This window comes from Dufourea novaeangliae, unplaced genomic scaffold (assembly GCF_001272555.1).
Source record: "Dufourea novaeangliae isolate 0120121106 unplaced genomic scaffold, ASM127255v1 scaffold108, whole genome shotgun sequence".
Lineage (NCBI taxonomy): Eukaryota > Metazoa > Arthropoda > Insecta > Hymenoptera > Halictidae > Dufourea > Dufourea novaeangliae.
In genome coordinates this window covers 3,345,573-3,369,941 of record NW_015374014.1, presented here as the reverse complement: position 1 = coordinate 3,369,941, position 24,369 = coordinate 3,345,573, and the positions used below count along the sequence as shown (strand labels likewise).

The following is a 24,369-nucleotide window of genomic DNA, read 5'->3' as shown; positions in this document are numbered from 1 at the left end:
ATTAATTGTTCCTGAATAGTTTTTGTTGTCAATCAGGTGAACAAAATGTTCTCCAAAATTTGCATATATTCCCTACCCCAGCTTTCATATAAGTACGTATATATTATTTAAGAATATCAACCAGCACAACTGAAAACTTTCACTTACATTAGAACGATAAAAACGATCTGAGCAACAGTCGGTACGATTCTATACCCTGCCAGTGTGTAAAGTATTCGCTACATTAAGTAGCGATCATTTATTTTCTCTTAATATCAAATTTTCTTAATACAGAATTATTACGTAATCCGTTAGAAAATAAAGGCGACTGTATTAAAAATGTTTTATTTTCCAGACGACGCTTAATAAGTCAATGAGTATTAAAATCTACATATCGATTTAGCCTTAAATCTATGTTGGTTTCACGCCTTTTCTTCTGCTCGGACCACCGCTCGGTTTCCGTCTCGGTGGTGGATTCTCCAATGCATCCAATTCCTCGTCGGTCAATTGACCTTTGTACCAGTCTTTGCTGTAACGTTAGAAAACATATTCATACAACGTTTGTTCGTTTTTCTAATGCCGATCGACCAAATACCGATTCATGTAACACCGTAATCGCTTACCATTCAGGTATCTTTCTGGCCCAGTCACACTTCCCAGTGCGTTCATCGAAAGCTTGTCCCAATTTGCAACCGCTTCTCCTAGGTATCTCGCCGTTCACGCAGACATAAAAGTATTGACAGTCCTCGGTGTCTGGATACCGAGGATGCGTCGCGGCGACCGAGTCGTCCACTTTTGGACAGGTGAAATTGAATAGTTCTCTGGAGCCGCAACCCTTCTTTTGCGCCTCGTCCGGCCAATTGCAAATGCCTGTCTTCTCAGAGAAGACCAGACCGTCTGGACAAGTGATCATGTTAAACTTCCCTTCGACGCAGTAATAGAACGTGCTGCATATCCGGGGATCCTCGTGGGCGAAATAACCGTGCATTCGGGGACAGTGAGGCGATGGCCGTGGTTTCTCTGTAAATCAACTCATTTGTACAGGGTATCCTATGTAAGTATCGCCATGAATTTTCAGGACTTTCCTTTAACATTATAAAAAAGTGTGTTAGACTAAAGTTTTATTATATTTAAGTTTGCATAAGTTTCGTAAATCAAAGTTCCTATGTATGCATTTTTTTCGAAGATATGGATGTTGCCTTTCGTTTTTTAAATGAACCTATAGCATTTCCTAAATATTTTTTTATTCGAACGAGTCATGATAAATCAAACGAGTAGAAATATGTTATCAGAAAAACATAAATGTGTAAAAAGTCGATAGAAGTTGTGCAACGTTGCGGTACATTTATACCTTTCAGCTTTCAATTGTCTCTGAAGCGATCGCCTTGACATACCACGACGTTGCACAATTCTGTTGATTTTTCATACGACAGTTATATGTTTTTTGATAATATATTTATATTCATTGCATTTGTCGTAATTCGTTCTAATCAAAAATATTGAGAAAACGCTATAGTTTCATTTGAGAGGAAAATGTAACATCCATATCTTTGAAAAAAATGCAGACAAAGGAGCTCTGATTTGCGAAAGTTATGCACACTTAAATATAATTAATATTTTTTTAATACAATTTTTGTAAGTTAAAGAAAAGTCCCGAAAGTTTGTAGACACTTCCTTGAGACACTCTGTATTAACCCTTAACAGGACATCTATATTTTTCTTACAGAAACGGCCACGTACCGGCCATATTTAGGAACCGGTAGAAAACCGAAATTCTGTGAAAATTTTTCAACAGTCGACATAAATTGAACTTGAACATTTACTCTTTTCTATTCATACATTAACAGACACACGTTTTCAAAAAACAGTGTGAGGGTTAGGTAAGCGTCGAAGCACTCTCACAGACGGCACGTGACCGATTAAGAATTAAATACAGGAATATACAGGGTGTCCCAAAATAGCTTCGATTCCCGGAAACGAAAGGTTCCTGGGATGATTTGAAATAACTTTTTCCTTAGCAAAAATATTATCCGAGGCTTTGTTAACAAGATATTAACGTAAAACTCCGATCGCAGTGCGTTGCTCTGATTGGTCGGGGTTTTTCGTTAATATCTCGTTAACAAAGCCTCGGATAACATTTTTGCTAAGGAAACAGTTATTTCGACTTATCCCAGGAAACCCCTGTTTCCGAAAGTCGAAGCTATTTTGAGACACCCTGTATACACAGTTTTTAATAACAGCACACCATTTGGTTGTCGAATACAAATCTTACTGAGTAGTTGGCATAATTTTGCGATCGCTTTCATTCGTTGGCGACTCAAGATAGTAGAAATAGCAAGACATTGACATACAGACTAACACAGCGCAACTTTATGGAAAATATATACTTTTGTAATATTTTAATGGGTGATACGAGACAGAACGTAAATCGAATTAAAAATGTCCTGATACAATGTCTCATTTGTCACCATTTTGCAATAATATACAGTCTATTCTCGTACAAGCTGGCACAAACGAGAAAATAATGATTTTGTATGGAAAGACAAGTTAAAAATACTGTCGAACCTCACTTGGCTTCTGTAATACATAATTGAATTTTGAACCTTGATGAAGAAATAAAATCAACATGATGCTTCTAAAATTTTGTTCGAAACTAGTTCCGTTTTCAAAATGATTAAGTCAGAATTGTCATCGAGAGATAAAATGGATGTATTTCAAATATTCTAATGCTTACGTAGTTTTGGTCTCTTCGAGCAGTCAATTCCGAAGGGGAGATCGCATTTTTCGTGTTGAGGACTAAAGTCATTGAATACCAGACCGTCCGGGCATAGTTTCTCGGTGTGTTTACCGTCCCTACAGTCATAATACTTATCGCACTGTTCTAGATCTGGAAAGTAACCGTTGGCTTCAGGACATTGTTCCTGAAATTCGTCTTCATCGTATTCTTCTTGCTCCTGCGGTGCAGCCGGCTTCTTTTGTAACCCCGGCGACGCTACTTTCCTACGGCTTTGCTCGGCTGCCTCTTGTTTCCTCGATAAGGAGGTAACGGCGCCTAAAAAGGTCACTGAATTAGTGCAACGATACTTGAACCGTCGCCACCATGTACAAAGTGAATTTACGAACAAAATCTTTCGTTTTGAAACTGTCAGAAATATTCTATCAATGCTATGTCAGAAAAAAGAAGTTCGTAAATCTTTTGTTTCTGATGTATTGTTGCTTTAAACAACCTTGATAAAAATATACAGTACTGCAAATAATCACTTAATTCACAAATTATAATTAATGGAAATATTTGAGCTGTTCGTGTGCCGAAATGATTAACCCCACAACATTTATATTTAAATTTTATTTGAAATAAGAAAGGGTAAACCCCAATCAAGTGCATTGGTACTAAAATGTGCAAGGCTCAAAAAATGGAGTTAGTCACTTTGGCCTGTAAACAACTCATATACGACTTAAAATATAGCGTTTGAAGTACTCGATATTAAGTAATAACAGGTTTAGTTTACGTAACGTATACAATACTTGTTTTCGTTATAATTACTCAGAGCATTTTATGTATTGAAAGAAGTGAGGTGTGTATTTTTTATATGTATAAAACATACTTATTTGTGTTAATAGTGGATATTACCTACAATAAGAAACAATAAAGCAGTGCACCTTGGTATCTACTACGTATAATGCAATACTGTTGACTGAATAGCTTTCTAAAGAAATAAAAGAATTCATAACTTCGATTTGTAATAAATTATATATACTTTTCAAAAACTGAAAGTACGAATGCCATCCATAAAATTTTAAATACACTCTGAACAAATTCCGTTCCATTTTGCATTTCTTTCAAACGAAGGGATGAAACAAAAAATCGTCCTTCCATTAATTTAAAAACTAGAAACTAAGTAACACTTAAAAATACTTAAACTAAAGAATACGTCTCGGTTGACAAATCGTCTTACTATTTTATTTCATGTTCCAAATTCTATTGTTTGCTTATTTTATTTAAAATTTTATAATATTCCATTAAGAATAACATAACGTAGTGGCTTATTTATATAGAAGCGTTTTGTCACATGTGAGGCATTTTACCCGAGTACTGTGTTACAAAAGGCCTCATTTTAGGTTTAAAAGAAATAGTTACTTCCTGCTACATTTCAGTTACGTTTGGATCACAATTATGGATTAATCACATATTTGTGTGTGATTAATCCATAATTGTAATCCAATGTAAGTAATTGTTAAGTGAAATGGAAATTGATATAATTTAACACGTGAAATAAAGAATTACCGGAAAATATTTTGTTTATTGAATTTTCTTTAAAAGTGTAGCGTATTGTCTAGTGTTACCCGGTATATAATGCTACCTCTGAAATTCTCCTCTATTAAGGGAGACGCCTGGTGTAAACAGGTTAGAAATGAATGAATATTTGGGAATTTCTTGTGAAAAATTATTAAACAAATCTCTTTGAAACTTTGAGAATATATTATTGTACAATTATACTGAATACAAAAATTTTATTTTCACGACAAATCCATAAATATTATACAAGTTATAAGTACTTATGTGCAGCCCGTGAGCAAAAAAGGTGTTTCGCGCCCGGGAATGTAACTCAAAAACTACTCAGCCAACTAACCCGGCATTCCATGTACATATTCTTTAACATCTTCTTCACAGCATGAACCTACATTTATAATTTTATTGTTCCAATAAATCATATTTTTTAGCATGTTTTATTTGAAAAAAAAAGGCGTAGAACACCTTTTTTGCTTCCGGGCTGCACATCCTTATAACTATACTATTTATGGATTTGTCGCGAAAATAAAAGTGTTTGTATTCAGTTTAACTGTACAATAAAGTATTCACAAAGATTCAAAGACATTGTTTTAATACTTCCTTCACGATAAATTCCCAAAAATTCGTTCATTTTTAAATGTTTACACCAGACTGCCCCCTTAACAAAAGTCTGTCTCCGGTGCAGTTGTTTAAAGAACGAATTTCGTTTCGCCTCAGCGTCACAATACACCTCATCCATCCACTTTTTCTCGAGTAAGAAGGCGTGGTGATGCAACGCGGATGTATTCGAATGACAAACGAATCGAGAGAAGAAAGAGCATGGAATAAAAACGGTGAACGGCGAGAGAGGGTCAACTGGTCGGTGTATTTTCAAGGCGGCGCGGCGTCTTGCGTCCCTGAATAAAACGCCGGTCGTACGTAAACGCCGCGCCGGTCGACCTCGCGAACGGAAGAAAGCGAGAAAGTGCCCTGACTCCTGTGTGTATCTGGTCGGGCAGAACTTAAATGTCGCTTAATCGTCCAGACCTGTTAACTTTCCAACAGACTCTATATAGATTTCGATAACATTTTTTGAACACCCTGGACGGGTTTACGCGCGACGTAAATCAATTCGCAACCGGGTACAAAACGACTGAGTCTGCAATTTTCAACAGATTAAAGTGCTGTTAAATAAATAAAAAAATATACACAATAGGGAATTAGAAAATTTTTTGCGTGCATCGAATCGTCGTCGACAATCAGAAGTCATATACACTCTCATTACTGGAAAGTAATTCGAATTAAATGACGGTTAGTTAATGAATATTGACGAATTTTTCAGTTGCTTTTCTAGCTATGTGTCGGCACGTGTATTGGGGAAATGAAACTTTCTATGGGAGCGTGAGGCGAACTGATTTCTCAATAACAAACGATGGCGCAAGTTCTTTCGTGGTTGGATCAGGATCTGTGTAGAACGCATCGGAGATTGTTGATAAATGAATCATTAAAATTCTATTTAAAAACAGCTCGAACAATTTATACATAAACTCGCACTATATAATATCCATATTGTATATACATTCTCACGTCCTGTTACTACGGACAAATTTTCCAAATCTACGCACGTATAAAAAAGAAAGCTAAAAATAAAGCTAACGATGAAGTAACCATGATAGCACGAACGACGGTAACAATTGAAATAGTAGTTAAGCCTTCATCGTTACAATGAACGGTAAAACAATACGTCGGCTAAAGGTCATATTCTTGTTCATCGTGCCACTTTTACCTCGCGGAATTCATTGTACATTCTCGGCAGCTAATACGCCGACACATTTTACTTTTCTCGATTGTCGAAAGTAAGGTGCATTTGTGAAAAGTATCGAAAAGTTAATTGCTCCGGGCAAGTGTTAAGTAATCATGAAAATTACTCACCGAGACAGATTAGCAGACAAAAAACCTCCGTCTTCATCCTGACGGAGGTTGGGAGTAACTGGAAAGAAAATGAAGCCTGATCTTTATCTCGGGATTGAGTCCACGGTTCTTCGAACGTGAAGGAATTGATGACTAGAGACTACTGGGCCCCATCGAGAGGGTCCCAGAGTCTTATATGCATCCCCCACTATTCCATCGGCGAGGTTACAACACTCGAGAACCGTGTAGAACCATAGGAGTATAGGAGAACCATTGCTCTTCTGCATACTCGCGTCGGACGAACGATCCGTTAAAGATGCATCGAGTTAACTGTATTTACACCGAGCATGAAGATCGACATTCCATACACTTTTTAAATGTACTACAAGAACTGATAGAAATTTCACGAATAATGTCATTCTGTCGTATACTTTGGTATTCATAATATTCTCTATCGTAGATGTTATAACAGCAATTCGCGTCGAAGAATAAAACTGCGCATTTAGTATCAAGTTCTCAGATGATCCTCCACTAATCGTCTTCGAAGACTGTTCTTCAAGTAGCAATTTCGTGTGTAACAATACTTCTCTAGATTGATGTTTCGTCGAAGAATTTAGTAACAAGTTTCTCTGTCCCACCATCCTCCTGGATGTCTCCTGATCCACAACTTCCTCAGTTCGTCGTAGATCACTATGATTATAGCGTACGGTACACCCGGTAACCACCACACCAAATTCAGTGGATAAGTCCTCAGTATCTCGTCCATGTACGGCGCGTAACAAACAATGCAGGCCACTATTACCTCGAAAACTATCCCGAAGTTGAGGACCCAGTTACGCATGCCCTGATAGAAAAGTGAGTTTCGGCGGGTTTTGCAGATCATTACGTCCGCCGCTTGCACGATCACTATGCTGACGAAGAAAGCGGTGTGGCAGGTGTACTCGAGAATTTTCCGTTGCTCGTACGTCCATTCTTGGCCGAAACTGTCCTGCAGATCGTTCACGACGACGCTGTCCCACAACGATCGCAGATCCAGCAGTTTACCAGGTAGGAACCCGTGCTCCGCCATTACGACGAAATACGTGAAGAAGCCGGCGCAGGCTTCGATTATACCGATCTGCCCGTAAGCCATGAAAAGTAATCGACGACTGACGAGACGATCTACGTGAGGCACTCTGGGCTTCCTAAAATGCGATTCTAACGTACACGGTTTGTCCAAAAAGTTTCCGAATCGAAGTTAGAACAACAATTTTTCCTATGATATTTACTAGATTTTTATCAACAATTATTGAAAGTAGTTCCCTTTCGAGGTGATATATTGTTCGTGGTAATTATACAAACCCTAGAAATAGTTCTAGTACATAATTCTTTTTCAAAATGGCGGAAAAAAGTAGTCGAAGCCCTGAGAATGTCAAAATGATTTTAGCTTGTCGTTTTTTTTTGTCTTCATTTCCTGTTTGGGTAACAGGAACTAGCTTCGGGTAATTGAATTATACGAATATGGTGATAATTAAACTGTGAGATGTTTTGAGACCAAAGTGTGTAAACTTATTACTCGTGAAGCCCAATTTTTCGACCGTCTTTCTTTCCATCATCTTGAAGAAGAATTATCAGACATTTCCAGAGTTTATGTAATTATTGTGAACAGTACATCTCTTTGAAAGTAAACTATTTGGATATATGATGATGAAGAGAGTCATCATTTTACGGAACACTGCCGTTTTAATTTCAGTTCGATAAGGTTCCGTAATGACTAATTATGAAATTAACACATGAATTTATGAAACTGTTACATAATTTTTTAATGATGTTTCAACGATTCTTTATACTGCTTCATTGATACCTGAACATGATGCCTGATTCGGACTTCTCGTATGCCAGAGAGACAGCCGGCCACATGTCTGTACCTAGATCTATGCACAACACGCAAATTACGCCTACAGGCAAAGGAATCCCAAGAACGATGAACGCCAGGAAGGGTGTTATCTCTGGAACGTTACTGGCCAATGTGTACGCGATACTTGATTTCAAATTGTCGAACAGTCTTCGTCCTTCTTCGATCCCCGTGATTATCGAGGCAAAATCGTCGTTTAACAAAATTAGATCTGCGACTTCTCTGCTCACGTCTGATCCTAACGTTAATAAAAATTCAAGTACAGAAATTCAGTGAAATATGTTTAACTCCGTTCATAGGACTGATAGGATAAGTATATTATTTACAAAAAACCCTTTCCAGTTATAATAAATTAGATAATACACAATGCATATTTGAATTATGTTATACTTTAAACAAGAGAAAGGTGTTTACATAACGAGGCCTAACGGAAGGGAACCTAATGATCTTTTGCTAAAAGTGTAGCGTTACACAATGTCTTTCTAAAAAGTGCTTTGAGTGTGAGCCAAAACGTTAGACATACTTGTCCGTCGTAGTAATAAAAAGTGAGTTCTACCACCGATAGGAAAGATTTAATCAATACTAACTAAACAATATAGTAATAATAAAATTTCTTAAGTTTACTTGTTAAATTTACTAAAGATGGAGAGTATTGGATAAATAAAACTTAATCATCAACCATCTTCGACGGAAATTGAAAACTCGCTTGAAAATGTGGTATTAAAAGATATTCGTGATTTAATCGAATTAAGATTCAGATGGAGAGAAGGATCATAAAGATATGCTCTACGGTAACTTTCATTCTACTAACACCATTAATTATTAAAGGAATTTTAAATAGGAACAGCGTTCTAAAATTCTTCACAGTTTCCTCGGCATTGATTCTATCTTGTTTTAAAAAGTACCTGCAATGCCCATGGCGATTCCAATATCGGCCTTCTTCAATGCCGGCGAGTCGTTAACTCCGTCGCCAGTTACCGCCGTGATCAGATGCAATCGTTGACAGCTCTCGACGATCTGAAGCTTCTGCACAGGTGACGTTCTCGCAAAAACGATCTCGGTATAGCTTCTTATCATTCCGTCGAGTTCTTCCGGCTGAAGATCCCGCAGCTCTTGCCCCGTCACCACGATCGATCGTTCCATTCGATCGTTATCATTTTGGGAAATGTCATCGGTGATAATGCCGACGTATTTCGCGATCGCTCTAGCCGTGTCAGGGTGATCGCCAGTAACCATGATCACCTTGATTCCGGCGCAGCGACACTTGTACACTGCGTCTGGTACTGTTGGCCTCGGGGGATCCATCATCGAGATCAATCCGATCTAACAAAACAGAATATCGAATAATAACTGTTCTTAATTATCTCTTACGCAATAATATTAGATGTACCAACGAGTAATGCACTTTTATTCAGATTCAATATTTATTTCCGAAGAAATCAGTAGACTATGTCGTTTTAATGATATTTGTTCTCCTACTTTGAGGCTCGTCGTCATATTTAGCACTGGAACTACCAAAGCAGTTAAAACGACTGATTAGTATACTCTTATAAAGATGATTAAAATATTAGAACGATGCATTTTCTCAGTACTTTTACAACTTTTATTGGAATATGTAAGTGAAGGAATTAGTTAATTTATAAGTTTGTGTATTTTCAAAAGTTTGTCATGTTTATCGATCTGATAGAAATAGATAAGTTTATCGTGTGTAGTTTTAGTGCTAAAGAAGAAAGGACGGGAATATGTTACGTATTTAAACTATGTTATCAGTGTATTAAAAAGAAATCATGAATTGCTCATTGGTATACCTGATATATCTCAAATTATTATTAAAGAACGATAAAAATATCATCATATCGAGTAACGTTTATCTATAGATCTTGCATTCGTGAATAGAAAAACACGCTCTGGGACGTCTTTCAATTTTCCAAAGCGAAGGATATCAATTACTGTATACATATGTATAGAGTGAGAATCAAAAGTGAGTAGACACTTCGAAAGCACGGAAATTATTCAACAATTTTTACACACATGTTGCAAAAATTGGAAACTGATACGAAAAATACAAAGTATATAAATACATAAAAATACGTATAAACTAACAGTAGAAAACATGTGTCATATAGCAAATATGTATTATAAGTATATGATATAAAACAGTTGCACACCTGTTAAAAAATGAGGCAGAAGTGAGTATAAATGAGTAATTAAGAATAATTTCTTTCTTAATTTATGGAGATACCTACATACGTTTAATGTCAATCCGCTTTCAGCTTTAATTAAGACAGTTGATAGTTTTCGCATAAATGCAACCAAGTTTCGTGTTGCGTTAACGAAAATATCATTCCATGCTTTTATTAACTGCAATTTAAGCTATTTCTTCGTAATATTTATTTTTCTCAATTTAGAATCTAATACCACAGATGCTCTATACTCTATTACATTGAAATCTGCTGACTGTGGAAGAGAATTTAACTGATTGGAAGTGTTTTCCAGCAATCAATTTTTAACCACCTTCATTGTATATTTTGGGTCATGATTTTGCTGCAAGACCCATGAATATGACAATCGTATTTTTATGTTACACTTACAGCTGAATTTGATTTTAAAATATCTAAATATTGACATAAGATTATCAATAAAAGCCAATTGTCCTTCATCAGAGACTGTTATGCTCTCCCAAACCAACTATAACACGTTCACCATGTTTAACAATATTTACAAAATTATGTGGTTATAGCTCCAAATTTCTTTTTCTCCAAATTTTTTGCCTTTTATCTAACAAATGCCAACAACAACATATCCAGCTGTTTCACTACCTCGATCTTATTGTCAGTAGGATGCTATAGAAGTATTACACGAACTTCACCTTTCTAAGGTATATACTTAGTTTTGACTCTTACTGTATGCTTGCAAGTGATAAGAAATTGTAAAAAATTACATCGCCACGCTTTTACCTCGTACAAACGAAATTACTAGTCTCAAGTTCTGAAGAGGAAAGTTTGGTGGATCCCCTTTGAAAATGAAACGCGGCGGGTAGGCAGAGGCCGAGAGATCGAGATCAGCAAATCCAAGTACACGTTCGCCATTGTTCGCGAGAACATAACAAGATTCCGTATAAGCTTTCTTGATTTCGTCGTCAAGTGGTCTAGTCTCGTTACCGAACGCGACCGTCGAGCATCGTTCGAGAACTCTTTCCGGCGCGCCCTTGAAAAAGACAAAATGCTTCTTGCCGTATATGTGGACATTCGCCTGAAATTTATCCGTCGAATTGAATGGTATTTCGAACACCTAATTTTGAAAGAGGTAAATTTTTTGTTATCCTTATCACAGAGATTTTGTTTGACAGGCAAACATATGTTAACACCTTTATATAGATTTTTCTGTAAGTATCTACACCTCCTTTCACTAGAACTTCCATAGACTTCAACAGAGCTGCGTCAGAAGCATCCCCCAAGATTTTCCTTTTGTGCAAAGGTGGTTTGGGTATGTCTTCGGGTAATGGTGCCCATTCGGCTCGGTTGCAGAGACTAGCCACCCTGGATAAATTATGAAATCCAGGCTTGCTAATATATTTCTTCCAGGTGTCTGAGGCCATTACTTCTCGCAATTGACCGTCGTACCACATATGTCGAACCTGAGACGACGAGTTACACTTCATGACTATACATAACAACCCTCAACTACAGACCACTCGTCTCGGAAATAAATTTGAATGTTTCTTTCATTATTAGAACCTAGTAAAGCATTTTGAAAGCTTTAGGATTTGAGTACCTTCAATTGACAGTAAGTGACACACTATTTCAAAATGGTAAAGATAAATAACATTCAGTTGGTTATTGAATGTGTTACGAAGTAGTTGTTGTCGGTTTATTTATCTTTGAGACGAGTCTTCTGTAGTTAAGGGTTAAAAATGTTTAGATACGATAACGTGAATATATAATTAATTAAGAACGTTATACGAACATGAAATGTGATGGATTTTCCTTCACATTTACTGATAAATATTATGAAACACAACAATTATTAATATATGTTATTTATTCATTGTCCCATGATGTCTGACCTACATTTGACAATATTATGATTCTCTGTACAAACGCTGTTAAGGAATGTATGTACAATAACATTATTTGTAGTACTTCATTTTTGAAAAAACCAAATCCAAAAATTTGTTTGTTAATGACTACATCCGTTCGTGTTGGTGTATGGTAGTATTCGTTTCCCGCATTAATTGAATATTTCAACACGTCTATATTTATTACCAGTAGAAACAGAAAGTGATATGTAAACAGAAAAATTAGTGGATTATATTCAAGAACACGCGACACCATAAATTTTGTAGAATTCATAGTACAAAATACAAAAAGCAAATGTTCCTTTTGTTCATTCTACAAACAAAATAAAATGATTATTGATTTTCTTTATACATGTACTTTAAATGAATCAGGTATGTGCGCAAAATTCGAATAAAACCATAGAAAAGCCGTGTTTCTGTAATTTGCTTATCATTATTACATAATAAAATGTATACAATTCGCAAAATACTTCTCAAGATTTGTTTCAAAATATCCCATTTACATTTATTTTTCATGCTTTTATATGAGATTTAGATTGCTTCTTTGCATATTCATAGCAGCCGAAACTAGAGTGTTCCTAAAATACCTGCAGGAAATTTATGAACAGCCCTCTCCCTCCTGTAGCCAAACAGGTGAACTACACCTTTTGTTTACTTCTCAATTTTAGTAGTTTTGATAAGCTCATTTTCATGCATTTTATCATTTACATAAGTTACCATTTAATTAACTATTTTGTTCGTACATCTCGATCTGGAACTTGACAAACAATGTTCAACATGACCGATTTTCTTTACTTCTCATTTCACGAAATCGAACAGTTCGACATCTTAAAAGCAGATCGATCGCTGTGTTTCTTAACTTTTGTCAGCAAGTGTACGCGTCTACATAAATAACATACCTAAATAAAAAGTGTACGCCAATGGCGAAACCGAGCTTACGGTCATCTTATTTTGCGTGAGCGTTCCTGTTTTGTCGCTGCAAATAACGGCGGAGCATCCTAGCGTCTCGATAGCCTCGAGATGCTTCACCAAACAATGTTTGTTCGCCATTCTTTTCGCCGTCAGGGTAAGACTGACGGTCATGGTGGCTATCAAGCCTTCCGGCACGTTCGCGACTATAATACCGATCAGAAACACTATCGAGTCCACCCAGCTGTAGTCCATCGCCACGGACAGCGTGAAGAATAGGAGTCCAAGAAAGATTGCCCAAGACGAGATCAATTTCATGAACCGATGAATTTCCCGGGAGAGCGGCGTCGGCCGCGATGTCAATTTCGACGTTAGTTTGGCAACTCTGCCCATCACCGTGTTGTCACCGCAAGCGACTACGATACCTTTTCCGGTGCCTGTTGTTCATTAAAACAAGACTTTGAGAAACGTTGCAGGAAAGGCTTTCGAAACTGTAAGAAACGCTTAAGAAACGAGCAGGAACTTTGTGTGTTTCGTCAGACCTTCCACTATATTGGTCGAGAAGAAAATCATGTTCTTAGCCTCGATAATGCTGCTCGTCGTGTTAACGTTCGCTGTTCTCAGGAGCGGAGTGGACTCGCCGGTGATCGAAGCATTGTCGACTTTGAGACCTTTGTGGTGGATACGAATCTTGTCAAGAACGCTCGAAATCAATTACCAAATGAGTATATATAAATATAGTAGAACTCCGTTTATCTGAACCCATGAGGCGACAAAATACTTCATACAATAATAATTCACTGATTTTCTTCACTACCATTCGTTCAAATAATCAGAGTTCACATTTCAAATAAATGAAATCAATCATAATTTGTGATCACAAATGTAATGTTTTAAACCTTGCAAATTTGGAAATAAATTTGCGGGAACAATAATTTTGTAATGCCTAGTGAATTAATTGTAATAGTAAACTAATAAATCATGATTGTTATTTGTTTAATACCATGATCTACTATTTAGTTGTTGCAGATGTGCATATAACAGTAGCAACGGTCAGCGGTAGTTTAGATAATAGGAGCTCAGCAGGAGTTTAATAAATCGATCACTAACTAAAATTTCGTTCCAATAAATGGGGTTCGGATAGGTAAATGGAGTTCTACTGTATATGAAAATATTAGGTAGCAGTCATTTTATTGGTCAATTTCGATCGATTTTATGAACAAAGCGTAGAATATGATCGATCAGGAATCAATCGATTTAAATAACTCATTACGCGTGTAGTTCACGGTTCCGTAAACGGTATAACGTAAAACACAGAATCAATGCGATATCTCGAGCGTCGACGAAGAGAAAGGCGAGGACTTTTTTCTGGACAAATAAGAAAGTTAAGTCTGCAACTACTGCGATACGAATTTACCTTGACATTCCAGGATCCTAATGTCAGCGGGTACGCGGTCGCCGGTTTCCAAAAGGACAATGTCCCCGACCACCAATTCGGCTACAGACAGTTCCTTCTTCTCGCCGTCCCTGAGGACTGTCGCCCTTTGCGGTATCATTTGTTGAAACGACTCCATAATACGTGAACTTTTCGATTCCTGATAGTGACTAAATATCCCTGTAATTATAATCAGAGCTACGAGCACGATGCCAAGGCCCAAGTGATCGTTGGAAGCTTCACCGTAAATCTCATGTTCCAGAATATAATTGCAAAAGCATAACACGACTCCCACCTAAAGATTGACAAGTATTAAGAAACATTAATTAACGATTGCATCGACAACATACATACAGTATTGAAAATATTTATTGCATCACTCGAATATTAAACGCGCTATCACTTCATACATGTACCTTTCATACCTCATATATCTCTCTTATTGTTAGTACTAAGAAAATTAATTAAAACAAATATTGATTTCAAAAATATATAAGTTGGATGCGAATCATTTTATCAATCATATTGCTACAAAAATTGTGAGTACTGCGTAAATTTGAGATTGATGTAATAAATATTTTCAGCGCTGTATTTATAAAAGCTTTTGAAAATATTTGAAAGTGTTTGAATTATTATTTTAAGTAGTTACATTTTACAGTATCAGTAATTTAGATGGCAATTCAACTAAAAAGATAGTAATAAAGTAACTAATTTCACGATGTTAAATTCATTGCAAATTATTTATATCTCTGCATGCATACGAAAACTGTAACACAAAATATTAATTATCCATATAAATAAAAGTAATCTGCAACTCTGTTTGAAAGAACCAATACGGTTTTTCTAAATATTCGAAAGAAATAAAAGAAAACATACTCCCATTAAAAGGTTTTTACTTTTAATATATGAGACGGTCTAAAGTTCACGATAAAACTGCGGAAGATGTGAGTGTATATCACAAAAGAAATTATAAAATAGGTAGTTATTTTTCGAATAATGTTTCGTCATTAAAGAAAACATATTATATCCTTCTGGTTTATTTGCATCAGTAGAATTATTCCTATCATGAACTTTGACTTACCCCGTGTATATTCGGAAGGAAGAAAATATTAACACAATAACAAATAAATTTTCGTTCAATTAATTCTACACCGATATTTTTTCTGTATATATATTATACTTTGCACTACGTTCGATACAATACTTTATATTATATTTACATATTGACACATTATATACCCAGATTAACAAAGAGAAGCCTCCGAAACATCGACGTAAGAATTTTAATGTGTTAGAAGTCCTTCTTGGAGGTGTGAGCGCGTTCAATCCATTCTTTTTTAAAAGATCGCGTGCAACAGTTGTCGATAAACCGTGCTTCGCGTCACTTTGTAGACTTTGCAATAAATCTTGAGCTGTACGGAGGTGAACATCTGTTTCGATATCCCGGCGAAGAGATTCTAGATTACCGGTAACACGCTGTTGCCTCCGCTTACCAAAATATCGCAATATTTTCCAGTTAAGAACGCAACTCATTACAAATTCCGACGTATGAAAATTAAAAGAAAAATATTCCTCGTATAAAAATATTGAGTAACCAAGATTTGTGTATTAGTGATAAAGTACCATCGAGATATCGTTGCACGTCTTTTCGAGCGATCATGTATCATACTTCAATTGAAGGGCCGCATGCAATAAAAAGACTGGTGCTCGAAAATGCAAAAAATATTGTCCAAACACTAAAAAGGATTGAAAAATTAAATATTAAACTGGATTTTAAAAAATATGGTGTTGTAAACTTCACCACGATACACATTTTTTCTATTTACAGTTTTTCCATACAACCATTACTATTCGAGATAAAAATTATAAACAATGAATTGTTCGCTTGAGTGAAATATCAACGAATCGTTATGAGACTTAAAACATAACTTCAGAAAACTAATGAAGCCGTAAAGTATACGCACAAGACTCTTATGTAAAAAAATGTAATAATATTTTATTGCAAAGTGATCATGTTTTTCAAGATTTTCCGATAAAAAGTGTGGAGGTAATTGTGAGGTACATATAACTTGCAGCGAAAAAGTTTTTCCTTAAAATACATGAAAGATTTTCACAAATTTTCATTCATTTTTATTCAATGAAATATTATTATATTTTTTAATACAAGGGCCTTGTGCATACACTTTACGGCTTCGCTAGAGTTTTCTGAAGTTATATTTTAAGTCTCATAACGTTCCGTTGATATTTAGTCAGGTTATTACAATTTATGTTTAAAAAAATATTGGCTTTGAACGAAGAATAATTTTTTGTTTATAATTATTGTCTCGAATAGTAATGATTGCATGAAAGAACTGTAAAGAGAAAAAATGTGTATCGTGGCGAGCTTTATAACACTACATTTTTTAAAATCAGTTTAACAACATTTAATTTTCCAATCTTCCTTACCGTTTGGACAATATTTTTTGCATTTTCAAGCATTGTCCCCTTATTGCATTGGGCCCTTCAAGCGTACTCGCATTACAGTTTTCGTTATACCTATGTACATAGATGTTTAAAAAGAAAGTAACATACCAAACATCAACATATTGAACAATATAAAATTTTATATTAACACGTTAAGATGTGTAAACAAATATTGTAGTTAAATTTTAGTATGTAAAAACTAGTATTTTCATTAGATGTAATCTCTGAGAAGTCAAATTAATTAATACCACGAAATAATAAATAGAGAAAATTGGATCTAGCAAATACATATTACATGATGAATTATATTAAACGAACGTTTCCTAAAAAACGTAAATTAAGCATAAAGGTAAGTTTGAGTTTTAGGAGACTCAAATTATTTATAATTGTACCACAGGCGAGATATAAAAATAGACCTAACCTTATGGGACTTAGTGTCCCACGAAAATCATGCTGGTTCGAGCGCATTCCACATAAAAGTTTCCGCAAAGCACACACATATGCACCCGTGACTGTATATAATGATCCATACATACATTATTGCCCCGATTGGGTAGCAAGGAATCGAATACTGAAATGGTACGGGGGCTTCTGACGCCCCTGAAGCATAGGACAGGAAATTACATTGCATGTAGGTCTATTCTTATATCACGTCTGTGATTGCACATGTGCAGTTTGATCACTTTCAAATGGCAATATTAAAATTATTCGTACAAAAAATTAAAAAAACATGCAGATATTAAAGTATAAAATTTAATGTAGATGATAAGGACAAGAGAATATTTTATTCCCGGATGAAACAGTTATTTTTAAAAACTCTATAATACCGACGCAGTAATTCTTTAATCAAACCGAACCTACTGTTGTACCAACGGAGTAACACGCTCCAGGAAGAACAAAGTGAACGGTGGCGCTGATGTACAAAGGCCGAAGCTTCACGGTTCTCGACACCCGAAAGACGCCACGCAGAGGAAACGGGTTTTCGTAGCGCCATAATAGCGCCATAGCGGTGTATACTTCGTCCCGCTTGTTCCGTCGTCCGTGACGCGACGCTTACCGACGCTCGGCGTCGTTTCATCAAAATCTGATTAATGGACGATATATTCCTATCACGATTGTCCTCTCAGTGTGTTAAAAGTGCAAATATACTCCGATCGAGTGGAGCCAAGGGAAGAACGACGTGAGACGCGTGAGTGCGTGTCTTCGTGGGTGCTGTACGGACGGTAGGCAGGAAAACATGGAGAACAGGCCGGCGCCGCTTCGTTCCAGACGAGTCTGTCGGTTTTGTCTGACAGAATCGGAACCGCTTAGCTACATTTATGAAAGGGACCACAGTAAGCCGTTTCAAGTGCCGCTTACTCTACAGATCATGTCGTGCGTCGCCATCGAGGTAATTATTTTCTTTTAAGATGGCATCGACCGCCAGCGACCCATTCTCTGGCCACCTTTCATACCATATTTCTCAAAATATCACGTTTTTCTGTGCCAACCGTACTTCCATACACCTGTTACTTTTTTGTGTCGATGATATCCGCTTTCGTCTGTTCCTTTCATTATCGATACATTTTATCGAATTAGATGCATACTGTGCCAATAGACAGCAAACACTTTGGGCAATGCAGGTATTATATTTACCGGTCGAGTCATGTGCTTTAACACACGACTTCCCGTTGAATTTCGAACACTACAAAATTTCCGCACATCGATGAAATGAATAAATTATTACAATATACACACTTAATGGTACGTGATTGTGAATAACATAACTTAAATATGCATTTCTTAGTTTGATACGTGGAATATGATTGAATCGTGCATCATGGGTAACTTTGTTTGAACTCTGTGATGGTAAAACATGAAGTCTTTTACAGACATATTTGGAAATATATTTTTGTTATCGACATTTATTTATTCACTTATTTATCTGTTTCTTATGAATCATTAACAAAATGGGTACTTTTTTAATCTTTGTAAAATCTATTGCTTCATTGAGTTTTACTCATTATTATCATTTGTAATAAAATTGATTTATTTTTATGAATTTGTGAAGTCAAATGTACTTGATGAAAACAATAAAATGAATTTTTATACAGCTTTTTCTTAATTTCTATATTGGATTATGTTTCCTGATTGATATTTAAACAGGAACAAAAATTGAATTTGTAATTTAATCTATTATGTTCAAGGTGTATGCAGCAGATGGAATGCCGCAGATGATATGTGGTATGTGTCGCTGGAATCTAGATCGTTCTTACAAGTTTAAACTTCAGTGCAAAAAAGCAGATGAAGCACTCAGAGCGTACCCATTGTCTGGTGTATTACCAAGACCATTTCCACCAATTCCTAACGACCCCCCTGAAATAAATAACAAACGACCATTAGAACAGCGTTAAAGATCGCGATAGGGAAAGGGAAAGGGAGAGGGATAGAGAAAGAGAAAGAGAGAGGCAGGCAGAAAAACAAAGAGAAAAAGACGAGGAACGTGACTTTTATGAAGAAGGACAAGATGCAGGTAGTGAAGGTGATCAAGACACAAACAATGTTAAAGAAGAACGGAAATTAGAACCAGGTGAGATAAGAGTACATGCATGCGATCAGTGTGATCGTACTTTTCCTTTGCGTCAAGCACTTGCTCTCCATATACAAAGAGCTCATAGAGATCGTAATTATAAATGTACAGACTGTGATCGTATGTTTTTCTCCAAATATGATCTAGGGAAACACATGACAACACATTCGGAAGATAAACCTTTCTCTTGCCCAATCTGTAACAAACAATTTTCCAGAGCAACCTTATTGCAACGTCATGAGAAAGTTCATAGAGATGAATTACGATACGGCTGTCAGCATTGTGACCGTGAATTCTTTACAACCGAAGAATTAGAGAAACATGAAGATGCCGTGCACAAAAAAGAGAAACCTTTTCAGTGTAACATTTGCAACAAACGTTTTACCTATAAACAAGGGTTAGAACGGCATGAGGTGCTTCACAATGAAGACAAGACCTTTGTTTGTGAGTACTGTAAGGAAGCATTCCATACAAGTACAAAATTAGCTCGTCACTTACCAACTCATGCTGGACACAGACCATACTTGTGCAAACTTTGCCCTCGTTCATTCTTACTATCTCATCATCTAACTAGACACATGCGTACCCATTCTGTAGAAAAGCGTCACGTTTGCGAAGATTGCGGTAAAGCATTCAAACGTAAAGAGAGCTTGGAGGTACATCAGCTAACGCATACAAAACGCACAGGTATGGGGTTGACTTGTGATGTTTGCCAGGAATCTTGCCGAAATAGGGCCGATTATGTTACTCATATAAAACAACATATTGAAGCAGGTGAAAAAATGGGACCGGATGGATTACAACCAGACACTAAAACTAAACTTGATATAGAGTCTGATGAAGAGGAAGAGGAAGAACAATATACAGACGGGGATGATGATTATGAACCACCAGCATATATCGTAAAGAAACTTCCAAAACCAAAACCTGACCGATCAGAAAGCGAAGAAGAAACAGAAAGGACAATAAAAGAAGAAAACCAAAAAGAACAAGTAGTATATCTACGACGTAAAGATGGAAATATGATTAAAAAGACAATTAAAACGTTGATGCCTATTCAACGTAGAGAAGTACAAGATCCAAAAGTCAAGCAGAGTCCAAATAGCAGTCAGTCTCAACAGGTTGTAAAGAGTTCACAATCTAAACCGACTGAGGAACCTGCAAAGACTTCTCGTGTAGATGAAACAGAAGCACAAGTTCAAAAAATTGTCGCGTCTGTATTTAAAGAACATAAGATTCCTTTGAAACATCAAAATGTTGCTCAAGAACAAGGTAAAGAGTCACCTACATCTACAAATCAATCCAGACCACCAGGACAGAGTAATCCACAAAATCAAATTGTTCCAAAAGATGAGAAGTCTGAAACTCCTGCTGCAGTCAGTGGTACACCAAAAGCTGTTAGTACTATAAAGGTGATAAAGAGAATCGTTGTGAGAAAACCCAGCGGGGCTACTGAAATTCCAATAAGTGCATCTACAACAAAAGATGGAGAAGTATCAGGGATTACTTCGGAGTTGACTAGTTCAGGTCACAAGGTTACAAAACGAGTAATTGTTCGCAGAATTATTCGACAAGGAGATACTACGAGAGAAGTTATTATGAATCCTGATGGTACATTAATAGATCCAGCAGAACTGGCAAAATTACCAACTGGTAATGTTGTGAAGAGGGTTGTTGTCAAAAAGTCTCTTGACAAACATTCAGGTATTGTTCAAGCAGTTTTGCAATCATCCACTGATCAACGACCATTACCAAACGCAATAAAGAATACTGATTCTGTAGTAAGTGAACCTCCAAAATTTGAGTTAAAAACATCTCAGCCCACAAGTACACCATCGTCAACCCCAAAAGCGACTGCAGCAACGGTTAAGAAACCTGCATTAACAGGGGGTGATCGGGAAACTAAAGAGAAATTAGAACAGTTGGAAAAGAGAGTAGAGCAACAACGCTTGAAAATTGAAGAATTAGAAGCACGTAAACAACAAGAATATGAACCTATGGAAGAAATGTCACCAGAACGTCATGATGAATCTGAAGATGAACAACAACTACCACTAAAAAGAGTATTTGTGAAGAAAAAGCAAAGTATGTATGATGAAGAACAAGAATATAATGACAATGATGTGACAACCACAACGCCCGTAACAACAACGCCTATGACGACATCGTTCATAACAACACCCGCAGCTACAACTCCAGTGACATTAAAAAAAGAAGATCAACAAGTTGAACCAGAAAAAGAAAAAATTGAAATTGAATTAAAGCAGGTAGAAAATGTACAGAAAGAATTTACAGTTACCCCGAAAATATCTATAGTTACTCCGAAAACATCTACAATGAGCGGTAAAAAGCCGTTGATAACTAGTTCTAAAGTTTATGGAAATAAGAAAATTATTGTTGTGAAAACAGAAGAAGAATCAGAAGTGGAAGAGATGAGTCGAGAATTATGTAGTATATTAGATTCGTCCGATTCTGTAGTGAAGATGCAAGAAACAGTTTTAAGCAATCTCTCTCAAATATCCACTGTTCCAGAAACTCCTGCAAAAAATTACAATGACAAACCAAAGCCTGGTTCTTCCAACGAAAATAATGACACAGTAGAGAAAAAAGATATAATTGGAACTGATTCTCAAGAACAAGATGTAATTATTAAACTAGAAAGTTCTGCTTCATTGGAGGTAATAGAGGATTCGCCAGAATCAGATGTAAAAATGGAACCTGTTATTGAAGAAACAGTTACAACAGAACAACCCGAGCAAAACACGAATTTAACTTTAGATGAACAAGATCTTTCGGAATCCACAGATATTTTTGAACCCTCAGACAATGTGTTAGAAGTTCAAAAAAATCAATTGGGAGATTCTGTGATAGAACTTGGTCACGAGACTCATACAATAAGCTTAAATGATACTAATGACAGTCAAGATAGCCTTGAAGATAAACTTCAACAAATGGAAGGTTGAATTTGTTGAATGTTGTTAAACATTTGCGAATGTTGCTTTTGATTAGATCGTTGATTTAAAATATACAAACTCTGATTTGATCAGTGTGACATTTTAATTACAGTTTCATAAATTCAGAACGCGATCTCAACGCATTTTAGATGGATATACATAGATAAACACTTTGATTATTTTGTCATTAGATCTTTTAAGCAGTCGCATGAATTCAAGACAGTTCATGTCTTATTATCACATTGTATCTAAACTTCTGTATTTATCTTTCGTTTTTCCCGTGTGACAGTTGTAGAATTGCGTCTGCATATTAATTACCAATAACATCAAACAGATATGAAAATACGAGGGTAGTGCCTATCAATCAACATTATCATATAAGAAACTGTTATTTCACAAATAAGCAGTTGATTAACGATTTTCAGATACAACAAGAAATTTGTTATTCATGTTACGTCAGTATATGACGTAAGACTATTAAAAATTGAACTAAAAAAATTTATAAATCTAGGCACTTGTTTTAGGTACCTAACTTATTGTTTGGTATACGTATATATCAATACCGGACGTAAGACATTTGTATATATACCGGAATTTTACATCACTTCGAACATTCTTTTATTTTTGAATATTTTCAAACATTGACTTGTTTAATATAACTATGAAATTACATTTTGCCTCGTTATTATTCACAACTGGCTCCATTATTGGGAACACAAAGGTACTTTAAGGAACGAAACTTACTGTAACTCTTAATGATAATTGTACGAGATTAGTGTGAAAATGGTACATAGATTATTCGATATTCTATAAACATTTAAAGCTATGTATCAAATACAGACAATGGTGTGTAAATGTAAAATTAAGTGTTGCTTATTTTCCAGGATAACCTCTTCCGCAAAATCTAGTACAAATAATGTACACCAATAATACACATCCGTGTAACACATTTGCATTTTATTTTATCCGTATAATAGGATGTAACACACATTTTATTCGATAACAATTTTATTATTGTATTTTATATAATATTATTATAATATTATATAAACATGATTATACACGTTATAATATTATTTCCGTCGTACTTGGATGTACAATATATAAAAATAATATGTATCTTATGAGTTCATAAATATATGAGATACAAAATAGCTGTATTGAATAGTTTTCAGCGATCCACCAACAAGGATGTATAAAGTAGATTAAATGCTAAAAGCATGCTATTGTAGAATTAAAAAATTAAATAGCTCATGTTGCATTTTGATGACATGATAGAAGAATAAAAAAATTCTTAAAATTGTAACTTCAAATAGACTGGGTTGATCTGTACCGGCAAATAAACAGTCAGAATTCAATGTATTGAACAAATTCCACTGATTTCGTAATAAATAATACGTAAATACATATAACTATTTCTATAAAAAAGTTAAAAAGAGTATATGTAAGCAATTTTTTATTGCGTTTCACAACTGCAGATTTATCGACAAATTTACCATGAACATACTTGACAGAATCACCGCGAGATGTCGACACCATAACAGTTATGTTAAAGGAACTAATCTTTCATTTTTAATTTTTCAATTATTAAATAAATTGTTATACAAAACATAGTTCCGTATTCTTCATAAATAATAGACGTTTCTAATTAATGTAAGTGAAATAAACGTATAAAAATGTATACAATGTATGTAAAGTTCAGTTTTCAATTGATATTAAAATATCTAATCGTTTATAAGCCATTTTTTTCATCTTATCAAATTGCACAATTAGTACATTTATTTCTCTTCTTACGAAAAAACAGTTATTAATTTTTAGATTTTCAAAGCCTCTTGAGAATTTCATTTTAATGAAAATTATGGATGAGGACAGTACTTTAAATACGATGATTCACAACAGCAGGAAGT

General features: G+C 35.5%; 3 protein-coding genes across 3 annotated transcripts; 1 reads left to right on the top strand and 2 right to left on the bottom strand.

The window, feature by feature from the left end:
* Positions 1-390: 390 nt before the first annotated feature.
* LOC107188792 (probable chitinase 3) lies at positions 391-6,218 on the bottom strand. Its single transcript, XM_015577151.1, has 4 exons — positions 6,182-6,218; positions 2,714-3,031; positions 603-999; positions 391-508 (listed from the first exon to the last, which is right to left on the bottom strand). The coding sequence occupies exons 1-4, from the start codon at positions 6,216-6,218 to the stop codon at positions 391-393; spliced, it is 870 nt and encodes a 289-aa protein (XP_015432637.1).
* A 555-nt stretch (positions 6,219-6,773) lies between these two features.
* LOC107188731 (sodium/potassium-transporting ATPase subunit alpha-like) lies at positions 6,774-16,009 on the bottom strand. The gene is made up of 9 exons (XM_015577075.1): positions 15,716-16,009; positions 14,459-14,771; positions 13,584-13,712; positions 13,072-13,478; positions 11,422-11,691; positions 11,031-11,345; positions 8,960-9,377; positions 8,004-8,292; positions 6,774-7,344 (listed from the first exon to the last, which is right to left on the bottom strand). Exons 1-9 carry the CDS (start codon positions 16,007-16,009, stop codon positions 6,774-6,776), a joined length of 3,006 nt encoding a protein of 1,001 aa, XP_015432561.1.
* A 1,910-nt stretch (positions 16,010-17,919) lies between these two features.
* On the top strand, positions 17,920-22,588 carry LOC107188790. Its single transcript, XM_015577148.1, is given in 3 exon segments — positions 17,920-18,329; positions 19,126-19,328; positions 19,330-22,588. Coding segments are annotated over 3 exon segments (3,498 nt in total). The 5' UTR covers positions 17,920-18,176; the 3' UTR covers positions 22,472-22,588.
* The last annotated feature ends 1,781 nt before the right edge of the window (positions 22,589-24,369 follow it).

Excerpts from the sequence above, each read along its gene's own strand:
- LOC107188792 (XM_015577151.1), bottom strand. The coding sequence starts at position 6,218 with ATGAAGACGGAGGTTTTTTGTCTGCTAATCTGTCTCG. Across the intron at positions 3,032-6,181 it reads TTGTCTGCTAATCTGTCTCG|GCGCCGTTACCTCCTTATCG; the intron begins GTGAGTAATTTT and ends TGACCTTTTTAG. Across the intron at positions 509-602 it reads GCCAGAAAGATACCTGAATG|CAAAGACTGGTACAAAGGTC; the intron begins GTAAGCGATTAC and ends CTAACGTTACAG.
- LOC107188731 (XM_015577075.1), bottom strand. The coding sequence starts at position 16,009 with ATGAGTTGCGTTCTTAACTGGAAAATATTGCGATATTTTGGTAAGCGG. Across the intron at positions 14,772-15,715 it reads GCTTCTCTTTGTTAATCTGG|GTGGGAGTCGTGTTATGCTT; the intron begins GTATATAATGTG and ends GTCAATCTTTAG. Across the intron at positions 11,692-13,071 it reads TCACGCAAAATAAGATGACC|GTTCGACATATGTGGTACGA; the intron begins GTAAGCTCGGTT and ends TCGTCGTCTCAG.